This window comes from Stomoxys calcitrans, chromosome 1, assembly GCF_963082655.1.
Source record: "Stomoxys calcitrans chromosome 1, idStoCalc2.1, whole genome shotgun sequence".
NCBI classification, from domain to species: Eukaryota; Metazoa; Arthropoda; class Insecta; order Diptera; family Muscidae; genus Stomoxys; species Stomoxys calcitrans.
Window position 1 is genome coordinate 122,384,138 of NC_081552.1, and position 15,683 is coordinate 122,399,820.

The following is a 15,683-nucleotide window of genomic DNA, read 5'->3' on the forward strand; positions in this document are numbered from 1 at the left end:
TAAAACGAAAAATAAGCAAATTTTGAGAAACTACCAAAGCAAATTTTTTCAGAAAATCTAATAGCACTTATAGCTGTGTATTATTTTAGTACTATTCAGTGCAGTACAATGCAATTTGTATGAAAATGACATCTATCCAGGACAAAGAAGTTCTGGATAAATTACCAGTGCAGGCTTATGTAAAACATCGGGTTTCTTATTTTACCATTCTCTATCGTGAATGGTAAAATTAAATTAAAATCAATTATTTATACAATTGCGTGCACAAATCTTATTGAATTTTATTTGACTGCTAAGCCCGCACATTTCTTCCACAATTATGTTTTAAATTTTACAAGTACTTGCACTTTTTTCCTCGCATTGCTTTGACAGGTTGGCAAATGGCGTTACCACCTCGTAGCAAACAAACAGACTTGCACTGGAAACTTTTTTGCGTTTTATTTGGCCCTTCATGGCTTATCTATCCAGTTCTAAAATAAAACACACAATATAAAAGTCGTCTAATTTTCTTTTCATTAACATAATATTTTGAATAATTTCAGTTTCATTCGCCAATTTTTGAGCCAAAAAGAATTATTTCGCTTTATTCAGTTTTCGTTCCGAGCTATTCGTAACGATGAATAAGTAACATCCGCCTAATGACAGACAGTTAAGTATTTGCTAGTGCATTAAATTACTATGTTGTATATGAAAGTGCTGTAAAAATATTTGTAAATAATGTGAAAACTGAATTATTTAATTGAATTATTTAGAATGAACTTTAATCAAATATACTTTTTTTACACTTTTTTTCTAAAGCAAGCTAAAAGTAACAGCTAATAACTGACAGAAAAAAGAATTCAATTACAGAGTCACAAGCTGTGAAAAAATTTGTGAATGCCGACTATATGAAAAATCCGCAATTACTTTTTGGGCAACCCAATAGTATTTATGAATATGTTTGTTTAGTTTAAGTTTGAGTTTTTATCCAACTTTTTGTACAGAAGATATATTGCCGAAATGGAGTGTAAAATTATTAATGATCCGAATAACTTTTGGTTTCTTTTTATATATTTGAACCTGAAACGAAAAACTGATGTAATTCCGTCATCCATTAATCATTGGCACTTTACTGTATATGGCGAGGCTAATATCTCTAACAAGTTTGGTGCAAATTTTTCTACAGTGTACGAGGATTCTGTTGGTGAAAATATTTCAATGGATTTCTTGGAAAATGTATCCGAATGAAAATGTGGGCCACATAAAACTGGCAGTTATATACCCTATACACAAGTCAGGACGAAAAGAATTAGTAGAAAATTATAGTCCGTTTCTGAAATTATCTGCCATCCCAAATCATAAGCAGAAAACTTTTTGATACCTTTAAAAATCATAAAACCACAACACGGTTTTTTTAGGGGAAGATGAACTTCTACCAACCTTTTTTCATTTATTTAGATTTACTTTACACTGATTTCCAACAGTTCATCATAAAATTCGTATTAAGAAATATAAAATGGGTATTCATTCCAATTTTTTAAAGTGGATACATCCTTATCTCACCCATAGAGTATTGTATGTCGGAGTCGGGAGTTCTTTTTCATATCCAATTTTAGTTAAATCTTGTATTCCACGGAGGAGCCATTTGGGACCTCTGTGAAAAAATTTGTCAATGCCAACTATATGAAAAATCCGCAATTACTTTTTGTGCAACCCAATTGTATTTATCAATATGTTTGTTTAGTTTAAGTTTGAGTTTTTATCCAACTTTTTGTACAAAAGATATATTGCCGAAATGGAGTGTAAAATTATTAATGATCCGAATAACTTTTGGTTTTTTTATACCCTCCACCATAAGATGGGGGGTATACTAATTTCGTCATTCTGTTTGTAACTACTCGAAATATTCGTCTGAGACCCCATAAAGTATATATATTCTTGATCGTCGCGATATTTTATGTCGATCTAGCCATGTCCGTCCGTCTGTCCGTCCGTCCGTCGGTCTGTCGAAAGCACGCTAACTTCCGAAAGAGTAAAGCTAGCCGCTTGAAATTTTGCACAAATACTTCTTATTAGTGTAGGTCGGTTGGTATTGTGAATGGGCCCTATCGGTCCATGTTTTGATATGGCTGCCATATAAACCGATCTTGGGTCTTGACTTCTTGAGCCTCTAGCGTGCGTAATTCTTATCCGATCAGAATGAAATTTTGCACGACGTGTTTTGTTATGATATACAACAACTGTGCCAAGTATGGTTTAAATCGGTCCATAACCTGATATAGCTGCCATATAAACCGATCTTGGGTCTTGACTTCTTGAGCCTCTAGCGTGCACAATTATTATCCGATCAGAATGAAATTTTGCACGACGTTGTTTGTTATGATATCCAACAAGTGTGCCAAGTATGGTTCAAATTGGTCCATAACCTGATATAGCTGCCATATAAACCGATCTTGGGTCTTGACTTCTTGAGCCTCTAGAGTGCGCAATTCTTATCCGATTGGAATGGAATTTCGCACGACGTGTTTTGTTATGATACCCAACAACTGTGCCAAGTATGGTTTAAATCGGTTCATAACCTGATATAGCTGCCATATAAACCGATCTTGGGTCTTGACTTCTTGAGCCTCTAGAGGGCACAATCCTTATCCGATTTGTATGAGTTTTTGCACGAAGTATTTCGTCATGATATCCAACAACTGTGCCAAGTATGGTTGAAATCGGTCCATATAGCTGTCAAATAAACAGATCTGGGGATTTGTCTTCTTGAGCTTCTAGAGGCCGCAATTCCTATCCGATTTGGCTGAAATTGTGCATGACGTATTTTATTTTTACTTTCAACAACTGTGTCAAATAAGGTTCAAATCGGTTCATAACCTGATATAGCTGCCATATAAACCGTTCTGGGATCTTGACTTCTTGACCCCAAGAGGTCGCAATTATTATCCGATATGCCTGAAATTTTGTTCGACGGATCCTCTCATGACCATCAACAAACGTGTTTATTATGTTCTGAATCGGTCTATAGCCCGATACAGATCCCATATAAATCGTTCTCTCTATTTTACTTCGTGAGCCCCAATGGGCGCAATTCTTATACGAATTGGCTGAAATTTTAATTGTGGTCCGAACCGGACCATATCTTGATATCGTTTTAATAGCAGAGCAACTCTTTTCTTATATCCTTTTTAGCCTAAGAAGAGATGCCGGGAAAACAACTCGACAAATGCGATCCATGGTGGAGGGTATATAAGATTCGGCCCGGCCGAACTTAGCACGCTTTTACTTGTTTTTTATATATTTGAATCTGAAACGAAAAACTGATGTAATTCCGTCATCCATTAATCATTGGCACTTTACTGTATATGGCGAGGCTAATATCTCTAACAAGTTTGGTGCAAATTTCTCTACAGTGTACGAGGATTCTGTTGGTGAAAATATTTCAATGGATTTCTTGGAAAAAGTATCCGAATGAAAATGTGGGCCATATAAAACTGGCAGTTATATACCCTATACACAAGTCAGGACGAAAAGAATTAGTAGAAAATTATAGTCCGTTTCTGAAATTATCTGCCATCCCAAATCATAAGCAGAAAAATTTTTGATACCTTTAAAAATCATAAAACCACAACACGGTTTTTTTAGGGGAAGATGAACTTCTACCAACCTTTTTTCATTTATTTAGATTTACTTTACACTGATTTCCAAAAGTTCATCATAAAATTCGTATTAAGTAATATAAAATGGGTATTCATTCCAATTTTTTAAAGTGGATACATTCTTATCTTACCCATAGAGTATTGTATGTCGGAGTCGGGAGTTCTTTTTCATATCCAATTTTAGTTAAATCTTGTATTCCACAGAGGAGCCATTTGGGACCTCTTCTTTTTCTTTTGTTCATTAATGACATTTCCTTAATTTTTAAATATTATATGCCGATGATCTTTAAGTCTTTCGTGCCATCGACACCGTTGTTGACTGTTTAAAATTTGAGAGTGATATCAATAATTTATTATTGTGGTGTAATAATAATCATATATTCTTAAGTTTTTCAAAATGCAAAGTCGTTACGTATTCTCGTAAGGAATTCCCAATTTTATACAATTATACATATGGGAATGGGTTGCAGTTTATACTCGAGAACTGTGTTAAAGATTTGGGGATATATTTTGACAGTTACCTTACATTTAAAGACCATATGGTTTACATCACATCTAAAGCTAATTCACAAATTGGATTTTTGAAAAGAAATTCAAAAAAATTTTCAAATTCTAAAACTACTACGGTATTATTCGAGTCGTTAGTAAGATTCCATCTTGAATACGTTAGCATTATTTGGAGCCCATGCTATGATGCTTCAATAAATCGCATAGAAAAGATTCAAAAGAGATTTACTAGATTTGGATTACGAAATAACTTTTCCTTTGATAATATGCCAGTTTATGAAAATTGTTGCGATGTGCTTGGTATTAAGACTCTTAGAAATCGAAGAAAACTTCAAAGCATTATTATCGTTAAAGATGTATTAGATTCGAATATAGATTCTAACGATTTATTAAATTTGCTTCCATTCTTTGTGCGTCAATTAAGAGATCACTACGTATATTTAATAACGTTTCGGATTTAGTAGATATAAATCTAAACAAACTTATGTTATGAAATGTGTTCTAAAGGGTGATTTTTTTGAGGTTAGGATTTTCATGCATTAGTATTTGACAGATCACGTGGGATTTCAGACATGATGTCAAAGAGAAAGATGCTCAGTATGCTTTGACATTTCATCATGAATAGACTTACTAACGAGCAACGCTTGCAAATCATTGAATTTTATTACCAAAATCAGTGTTCGGTTCGAAATGTGTTCATTCACCGTAACGTTGCGTCCAACAGCATCTTTGAAAAAATACGGTCCAATGATTCCACCAGCGTACAAACCACACCAAACAGTGCATTTTTCGGGATGCATGGGCAGTTCTTGAACGGCTTCTGGTTGCTCTTCACTCCAAATGCGGCAATTTTGGTTATTTACGTAGCCATTCAACCAGAAATGAGCCTCATCGCTGAACAAAATTTGTCGATAAAAAAGCGGATTTTCTGCCAACTTTTCTAGGGCCCATTCACTGAAAATGATTTGCAAGCGTTGCTCGTTAGTAAGTCTATTCATGATGAAATGATCACCCTTTATATATTTTAGATAACATTTAAATTTACCAACTTTATGTACGTACTAGATGATCCCGGCACACTCTGCTGCGCCCGATTATGCTATGTTGGAGAGAAGTACTCTAAATTTGAACATTTCATCGTAATTGTAGTTGAAAATGTATTCCAATTTGCCTATGGATTTTTCTACACTCCAGTACCTCTTATTTAAACCCCACATTGCAATGGTCAGTAAAAGTCCTTCTTGGGGTGTTGTGGACCCCCAGACACTTTGTCCCAAAAGTGAAAATCAATATCGTGCTCTATTCCCAAAGACCTTTCATTTAAGATGCATATTGCCATGGTCGGTAAATATGTCCGATTTGAGGGATTTTACAGTGGTTCCGCAATTGGATATCAGATTCGTTTTCTACTCTCAAATACCTTTAAGTTGAGTCCCATATTGTAGTGGTTTGTCTATAAATCCGTTTGCCGTGTTTTGGCCGCTCTCCTAGGCATCCCACCCCAGAATTTGATGCCAAATTTTTTGCTTTTAGAACCTTCATATATTCCTATATTTTATTTTTCTTTATTCAACGGACCTATAGGATGTCATAACAAAGATGCATGCTGATGATTAATTTTTACCACTCTGCCCTCTCTCTATTTATGTAGGCATGTTTTTAATTGGATCAACTAAATCCAATTGGATCAAAAAATTTCAGTTGAAGACTGCCACATGACCCCAATTTAAATGTTAGTGCTACTCGCATGTCATTGATAGACAACCACCATACTATATGACTACCTATTAAATAGTCATAATTTAGTGTTTTTTTATACCCACCACCGAAGGATGGGGGTATATCCATTTTGTTATTCCATTTGCAACATATCGAAATATCCATTTCCGACCCTATAGAGTGTACATATTCTTGGTCAGCGTAAAAATCTAACACGATCTAGACATGTCCGTCCGTCCGTCTGTTGAAATCACTCTACAATCTTTAAAAATAGAGATATTGAGCTGAAACTTTGCACAAATTTTTTTGCGCATAAGCAGGTTCGAAGATGGGCTTTATCGGACTATATTTTGATATAGCCCCCATATAGACCGATCGGCCGATTTAGGGTCTTAAGCCCATAAAAGCCACATTTATTATCCAATTTTGCTGAAATTTGGGACAGTGAATTGTGTTAGGCCCTTCAAAATCCTTCGTCCATTTGGCTCAGATCGGTCCAGATTTGGATATAGCTGCCATATATACCGTTCCTCCGATTTAAAGTCTTGGCCCCATAAAGGCTCATTTATAATCTGATTTCATGAAATTTGACACAGTGACTTATGTTAGGCTTATCGACATCCGTGTCGTATATGGTTCAGATCGGTTTATTTTTAGATATAGCTACTAAAAAGATCACTTTTTTGTTATGCACAATTGGACAATTGAATTGTACTTATTAGTATTTGGTACAAATCGGAACATATTTCGATATAACTGCTATGGGATATAAGGTATGAAATTTTCCCCGAATTTTAATGAAAGGTGGTTTACATATGTGCCCGAGGTGGTGCGTATCCAAAGTTCGGCCCGGCCGAACATAACGCTTTTTTACTTGTTTTTAAATCATATTAAATTGCCATATTAAACGATTTTCTGTGGTAAAAAACTAATTTGCCAGTCTATATATTTGGTGAGGTCAAATAACCTATTGGAGGCAATTTAGAAGGTAAAACACCACCTAGGTTCTTGGACACAAAGTTTAATGTCATATTCGTAATCTGCTCTCAAATGCCTATCATTTGAGTTTCATCAAGCTATGATTGAGTAGTATTCCCATTTGGGGAGCTTATCGGTTATGGGGCGACTATCTAGTAGTAGTCTATTCCCGAATACGTTTCATTTGAGTCCATTATTGATATATACGTCCAATATGTCTATTTGGAGCAGTTTTCGGGTTTGGGCTACCCCTTGGATACTTGAACCCAAGTTTTCATTCGCTTTCTACTCTCCAATATCTTTCATTTGATACCCATATTGTCTCTATCGGTCAACTTTTAATTTTGGGTGGCGTTTTGTGGTAACGGGGAAGAGTCCGCCCCCTTCCAACACCAACAAATTATATAGCCTATTGCTCCTTCCGGACCATATTCGTAATCTACTCCCGAATACCTTTCATTCTATTCCCATTTTGACATTATCGTCCAATAAACCTATTTTAAGGGGTTTATTTTAAAAATGTTCACTCTTTGATATGGCATATTTTTAACTATTTATTTATTTTTTTCTATACTTCCGAAATGTTTCGTAGCACTTCTACATATGAAATTCGCTAAGACATCAAAACACAAGACATGATTCCTTCACACTTATTTCAGTATCGCCCGTATGCTACCAATTTGTTTATATTGATTCACCACATTCGACGATTGAACGTCAATCAATGTATTTTTGGGCATCATGTGCAGCTTAGTGACATGACAGATGTACAGCGTTACCGTTGTGCCACTTCAGTATCAAATTTGACACTTTTTTTGATGATGCCACTTGTGTGCCACTTTTTTATTTAGATAAATGTCATACGTTTAAAAAATTTGCATAAATTTTCCATGTATGTGTGCCACTTGTTCAAAAGTAAAGCTATGTAGCGATTATTTATTGATTGATGTCCAACAAATCGCATTAAAATAGTCAATTCATCGAAAATTTCACCGGATTTTGACGAAAGGATGTTTACATATATACCCGAGGTGGTGGGTATTCAAAGTTCGGCCCGGCCGAACTTAACGCCTTTTTACTTATTTTTTAATAAAAAGGAAAAAAATTGTGCCGCTTTCAAAAAAAAAAAAATGACACATTTTTTAACGGATGACACTATTTGTGCCTTTATTTGAACATTTCCAACGGTAGCGCTGCAGATGTATCGTGTCACACATTATTATGGGCGAGTCGGTTAGATTTGGATTACGCTCCTTAGTCGATCTACATTTGTAACCTCTTAAGCTCCTATAACTTGTATGCCATTTGATTGAAAATTGGTACTTAAGGTGCACCGTGCCCACCAACACTCAATCAAATGCCAGCCACTTGTTCTAGAGCACAAAAAATTCTTTTGATTAATATTGGGATAGCACTCCGAATTTCCATATTTATTAATTTGAACCACTTAGTGAGGTCCAATAAATATGGAAATATAGCTCATAATAAGGACAATATTTTAAATTAAAAAAAAAAAAAAATACTTTTGTTTAGGTGTTTTTTAATCTTAAAAAAAGTTGCGAAAATTTCTTACTAATATCAATGCAATTTATTGTACGACTTTTAATCAAAGTGGTGTGGTTTCCTTCAATTTATAGGTAATATCTTTATCTTAAAGTTAATATACTGCAATATAGGTTAGTTTAGGTTAGGTTGAAAAGAGGTTGCGGATATTAATCCGCCTCATGCCACTATGGACATACACCTAATTAGCGCTTGCTCTGCGCTAAAAAACTAAAAACTTACCTCGAAAAAGAAAATTTAAGTTAGGAATTTCGTGCTACTTACAAAATTCTTAACTGTTTTCCATACCACTCCCCTAAGTTGGTTCATGTATGGTATTGTGTCCCCACCTTAGTACCGGTGTCTTTTATCCGCGAAACCCGGGCAATGACAGAGGAAATGCTGCAACGACTCATTATCTTCTCTACATGCCCTATACATGCTATCACTTGCCGCACCGATTTTGCATACAATGGGTCTATGTCGCTTCATTACGGGTATTGCAAACTAAAGGGTGATTTTTTAATAGCTATAGGAAATCTTTATTTGAAATGAGAGTATGGTCCATATAATTTAATGTTTGAAGATTATTTAATGCAAATGTTAACCGTGACTGCGGCTCAAATGGCCAATCCGTTTAGTCCAATTTTGGCACAGTCTTTCCAATATTTCGGCCGGTAGCTCACGACTAAATGCTTCAATGCGTCAATTGAAGCAGGCTTGTCTTTGTAGACATGAGTTTTAACATAGCCCCACAAAAAGTAGCCTAAAGACGTAATATCTCATGATCTAGACGTCCAATTTACCGGTCCTGAACTTGAAATAAAATGTTCACCGAACTCGCGTGTTGTGAGGCACCGTCTTGTTGAAACCACATGTCTTACGGGCAAAGATGGTTTCCAAATCGCCATTTTAAGTAAATCGCCTTTGGAAGTTACAAATATTGTTTGATGCAAAATGTAAACCTTAACCAGCAAATGGGTGCGGGTTAGTGACTTATCGACCCGATAAATTTACACAAATGGTTATATAAAATTCTGGTTTTCTTTGCCGATTGCTGCGTAATATTAGGTCTTCGCCAACTTTTCCAGAAACAATTTGCAAGTAAAATTTTGCGGGAGGGTGACAAATTTCTGCTGGGGAAAAAAACCTCCAACAGAAATTTGCATCCTATTATTTACAAGGCTCTCAAAATATTTTCCGCTCTCACGCTCACTGGCAAACGAATGACTTTCAGTAAAAATTTGAGCAATTTTTTGCACATTTTTGAGAACGCGAACACTTGTATTGCTGATTGCTGCATCATATTGCCACACTCAACCAAAATAGTTATTCAAAACAGCAAAACTGTTTTTTAAAACAGCAGTTTTTGTCTGTTTTAAATAAGAAAGCAGACATTACTGCTGTTTCAGCAAACATAAGGCTGCTGTATTTGCAAAAATGTCGGTCAGCAATGGCAGCAAACGAAACCTGCTGCTTTATGTGAAAATATCTCCAGAGAAAAAATGTATGCTTTTTATACCCACCACGCAATAATGGGGTATATTCATTTTGTCCGTCCGTTTGCAACACATTGAAATATCCATTTCCGACCCTATAAAGGATATATATTCTTGATCAGCGTAAAAATCTAAGACGATCTAGCCATGTCCCTCCGTCTGTCTGTTGAAATCACGCTAAAGTCTTTAAAAATAGAGATATTGAGCTGAAACTTTGCACAGATTCTTTTTTTGTCCATAAACAGGTTAAGTTCGAAGATGGGTTATATCGGACTATATCTTCATAAGGCCCCCATATAGATCGATCCGCCGATTCTGGTTCTTAGGCCCATAAAAGCCACATTTATTATCCGATTTTGATTTGACAGTGAGTTATGTGCCAGCCGACATCCTTTTTCAATTTGGCCCAGATCAGTCCAGATTTGGTTATAGTTGTCATATAGACCGATCTCTCGATTTAAGATTTTGGGCCCATAAAAGGCGCATTTATTGTCTGATGTCGCCGAAATATGGGACAGTAAGTTAAGTTAAGCCCCTCGGCATATTTCTGCAATTTCGTCTAGATCGATCACGATTTGGACATAGCTGCCATATAAACCGATCTCTCGATTTAAGGTTTTGTGCCCATAAAAGGCGCATTTATTGACCGATGTCGCCGAAATTTGGGGCAGTGAGTTGTGTTAAGCTCTTCGAATTTTTTTTGCAGATTGGGCCAAATCGGTCCAGATTTGGATATAGCTGCCATTAGACCGATATCTCGATTTAAAGTCTTGGCCCCAAAAAAGGTTCATTATTAATCCGATTTCACTGAAATTTGGCATAGTGACTTATTTTAGGATTTTCGACATCCGTGTCGTATATGGTTCAGATCGGTTTATTTTTAGATATAGCTACTAAAAAATACCAATATTTTGCTATACACAATTGAACAATGACTAGTACTTATTAGCATTTTGTCCAAATCGGAAAATATTTCGATATAGCTGCTATGAGGCATAAGTTATGCATTTTTCACCGCATTTTAACGAAAGGTGGTTTACATATATACCCGAGGAGGTGGGTATCCAAAGATCGGTCCGGCCGAACTTAAAGCCTTTTTATTTGTTTATGTTCGCCTTTTACTTCTTTTGATTACTTTAGGTATTTTTATACCCACCACCGAAGGATGGGGGTATATTCATTTTGTCATTCCGTTTGCAACACATCGAAATATCCATTTCCGACCCTATAAAGTATATATATTTTTGATCAGCGTAAAAATCTAAGACGATCTAGACATGTCCGTCCGTCTGTCTGTTGAAATCACGCTACAGTCTTTAAAAATAGAGATATTGAGCTGAAATTTTGCACAGATTCTTTTTTTGTCCATAAGCAGGTTAAGTTCGAAGATGGGCTATATCAAACTATATCTTCATATAGCCCCCATATAGACCGATCCGCCGATTTAGGGTCTTAGGCCCATAACAGCCACATTTATTATCCGATTTTGTTGAAATTTGGGACAGTGAGTTGTGTTAGGCCCCTCGACATCCTTTGTCAATTTGGCTCAGATCGGCCTAGATTTGGATATAGCTGCCATATAGACCGATCCTCCGATTTAGGGTCTAAGGCCCATAAAAGACACATTTATTGTCCGATTTCGCTGAAATTCGGGACAGTGAGTTGTCTTAGGCCCTTTGACATGTTTCTTTAATTTGGTTCAGATCGGTTCAGATTTGGATATAGCTGCCATATAGACCGATCCTCCGGTTTAGGGTCTTAGGCCCACAAAAGCCACATTTATTATCCGATTTTGTTGAAATTTGGGGCAGTAAATTGTGTAAGGCCCATCGACATCCTCCGTTAATTTGGCTCAGATCGGTCCAGATTTGGATATAGCTGCCATATAGATCGATCCTCCGATTTATGGTGTAAGGCCCATAAAAGCCACATTTATGGTCCGATTTCGCTGAAATTTGGGACAGTGAGTTGTCTTAGGCCCTTTGACATATTTCTTCAATTTGGTCCAGATCGGTTCAAATTTGGATATAGCTGCCATATAGACCGATCCTCCGATTTAGGGTCTAAGGCCCATAAAATGCTCATTTATTGCCCGATGTCCCCGAAATTTGGAACAGTGAGTTAAGTTAAGCTCCTTGACATACTTCTGCAGTACCAAAATCAGTGTTCGGTTCGAAATGTGTTCAAATTTTGACAAATTTTGTTCAGCGATGAGGCTCATTTCTAGTTGAATGGCTACGTAAATAAGCAAAATTGCCGCATTTGGAGTGAAGAGCAACCAGAAGCCGTTCAAGAACTGCCCATGCATCCCGAAAAATGCACTGTTTGGTGTGGTTTGTACGCTGGTGGAATCATTGGACCGTGTTTTTTCAAAGATGCTGTTGGACGCAACGTTACGGAGAATGAACACATTTCGAACCGAACACTGATTTTGGTAATAAAATTCAATGATTTGCAAGCGTTGCTCGTTAGTAAGTCTATTCATGATGAAATGTCAAAGCATACTGAGCATCTTTCTCTTTGACACCATGTCTGAAATCCCACGTGATCTGTCAAATACTAATGCATGAAAATCCTAACCTCAAAAAAATTACCCTTTAGTACCCTAAAAATAAAAATTTGGTATTTAAATTTCGGATGGGGTTCCTAGGGGGGTTGCCCCACCCTAAAACCTACCAAACATATATTTAGACCAATCACGACAATATGGGACTCAAATGAAAGGTACTTAGGATAAGAAAACGTATCTGATATCCAAATGTCGGACCAAGTGCAAGGGGGACCACCCCAAAATCGGACATATTTACCGACCATGGCAATACCATGGGACTCAAATGAAAGGTATTTGCGAGTAGAATACGAATCTGATATCCAAATGTGAGACCACGTTTCTGGGGGACCACCCCTTCCCCAAAACAGCCCCCAAACTGGACTCATTTACTTACCATAGGAAAATGGGGCTTAAATAAAAGGTATTTGAGTGTAGAATACGAATCTGATATCCAAAGATGGGACCAAGTGTTTTGGGGGGCCGCCTCTCACCAAAAACATCACCCAAAGAGGACAAATTTACGATTATAGCAATATGGGGCTCAAATGAAAGATCTTTGGGAGAAGTGCCTACTGGGGCCACCCCACCCCCCAACACCACCCAAATAGTAAGTATTTTCTGACTATTGCAATAGAAGGCTCAAATAAAAGTAAAACACGAATCTGATATACATTTTCAAAGCCAACTCACTGAGTGGCCGCCCCATCCCCCAAACCGGTCATGTTTGCCGACTATGGAAAAATTGAGCTCAAATTAAGGGTATTTGGGAGTAGACCATGAATGTAACATGAATGTTTGGGATAAACTTTCTAGGGGACGTCCCACCACCATAACAACCCCCAAATGGGACGAATTTGCTTACAAAGACAATTTGGTTCTTCAAGTGGAGCTTGATATTCAGAGTTTTTAGGGCCCATACCCACCGGACATATTTGCTGGTTTTTTCAATGAGGGGCTTAAGTAAATGGTATTTGAGATTAGAAAACTAAGGCCAAAGGCAATATGGGGTTCAACTATATGAGAAACGACCAAATTGTTGATATATTTTCATATTAATGAAAGGTATTGGGGTAGAGCAAGAATTGATACCCAATTTCGGGACCAATTTTTGTGGGTCTATCACTTTCCCAAAATACTCCACAAACAGCTATTTTCTACTGACCATCGCAATATGGGGCTCAAATAAAGGTATTTGCGAGTAGAATACGAATTTGATATCCAAATGTAGGACCATGTATTAAGGGCATCACCCCTTCACCAAAACACCCCCCAAACGGTAAAAATTTTTCGACCATGCCAATATGTGGCTCACATGAAAGGTATTTGAGATTACAAAACGAATTTTGGGACCATGTGATTAGGGGACGCCTCATCCTGTAAACTCCTCCTCAAAAGCAATGGCAATATGGGATTTAAATGCATGGAATTGAGAGAAGAGCACGATGCTGATATTTTTTCAGGACCAAGTATCTGGGGGACAAAATTTTTGCTTCCAAAGATGTAGCAAAAGTTTAGTTTTTAGGATCTAGATGTACTCTAAAACTGCACCAAATGTTGTGATTTACAAAATGAGATTTTAATAAAATCTTGGAAACTAGTACGAAAAACGCAACGTCAAGTCGGCATAGAAAAATTGACCACAGAAACTACAAGGGGAGAACCGACTAAAAATTCTGTAAGTGTAAGCGAAAACCCTTTATGACCTAATTTTACCGTCGATGGGTCATGGGCCCAGCAAAAAAAATGTTTAGTATCTTTATTCACTTTACAGTTGGAGAAAATTATGGCAATTCTTCGATTTGGAAAAAGTGGGTCGGGCCCAATTATCTAATTCTACTACTGCCACAGAATTGGCACATTTAGCTTAAACTTAAATCGGACAGCACTCATTCACATGTGGAAAGTTGTCCCTGGTTATTAATGGAATGATCATGGGCAATTTTTCATTTGCATGAGTTACAAAATCGGGGTTCTTCTATTGCTCACAAAAAGGTTTAACGCGTGACAACTGTCGCAAGACTTATTTTTAATTATTTTTTTTTTGTGTGGCTCGACTTTAGAAATATATTTGTGCTATCTTTCCAAATAATCACGGTTGTTAAATAAATGATTAACTTAAATGATTGGTCATTAAGTGAAAATTTGTGCAGAAAACTGTCTCGAAATTCACATTTTTAGGCTTTTGAAAGAAATATTAAATTTGCACTTAAATGATTGGCAGGTAAATCAAAACTACTGTTTTTAACAAAATTTTTTGACGCAGTTTGTTATGGCTATCACTTAGGGCTATCTTTTATCTTGAATGAAAACTACTCCCTACGTGCATTTTAGGAAAACGAGTCGCTCCCCCAAAATAACGTTGGTCTGAAGGCCAAACATAAAATACATATTAAATTAAAAAAAAATAATAATAATCGCGAGATGAAGAGGAGACTGTACTTATTGAAGATATTCACGAGTATTCATTAATAGTGTAGGATATAATATTGCGGTATTCGGTCGACTTTTGACTTTATTAAAATAGGTTACACCGTGATCAACTGTTTTTCAAAACGCTTAAAGGCTTATATTGACGACCGACCCCTATTGACTTTTTCCGACTGCAGAAACACACAAGAAAACAACAAAACCATTAACCATATTTTATGTTAATTCAAAAAATGTTGTACTTACTGTGTATCGTTATCTTTGAGTGTAAGTATTGTCATTCAACGCCCCTTTTGCAATAGAAAAGATGCTTACATCTGTGAATGTTGACATTGTTTCTTTTATGCATTTAACTCGGTCACTCTTGACCTCTTGTTTGTCATTGACTTGAAAATACTGACATTTTCTTAAACTTTTACTGTAACACGTATTTTTAAAAGCCTTATTTACTGCCCCTGTCCCCCAGGATGTTTGTAGAATATATTTGTAATATTTTGTAGAGCGCACGATTTAAAAGATAGAACGTGAATGAACGACACGTGCTTTCAATGTCCACTCCTGACCGATCTCTGTTTAGTGCTTCCATGTTATTTCCAGCACAACGACAGCACCGGAAAAAAACATTTACATGTATTATGCAGTCGTTCTTGTGAGACCGCCAATATTCAGCGCACAGTGGTACGCTGAGTGTCTGAAAACTGATGGCACTCAGAGTCTTTTATTTGGGACGATGTGTTTACACAGTGCTACAGATCTGACAAAATCTTTGAAATCCGGTTACCAAAATCGCTTGGATTATTGTCTAAAAAATCTTAAAAAAGT

The 15,683-nt window shown here is 36.5% G+C and overlaps 1 protein-coding gene across 1 annotated transcript in view; it reads right to left on the reverse strand.

The window, feature by feature from the left end:
- LOC106094814 (sodium- and chloride-dependent GABA transporter 1) overlaps positions 1 to 15,426 on the reverse strand; it is a 179,036-nt gene extending 163,610 nt beyond the window's left edge. Inside the window, exon 1 of the mRNA XM_059370930.1 lies at positions 15,177 to 15,426. Coding sequence (XP_059226913.1) covers positions 15,177 to 15,194 — 18 coding nt within the window. The 5' untranslated portion in view covers positions 15,195 to 15,426. The remainder of the gene's footprint in view (positions 1 to 15,176) is intronic.
- Positions 15,427 to 15,683: the final 257 nt, after the last annotated feature.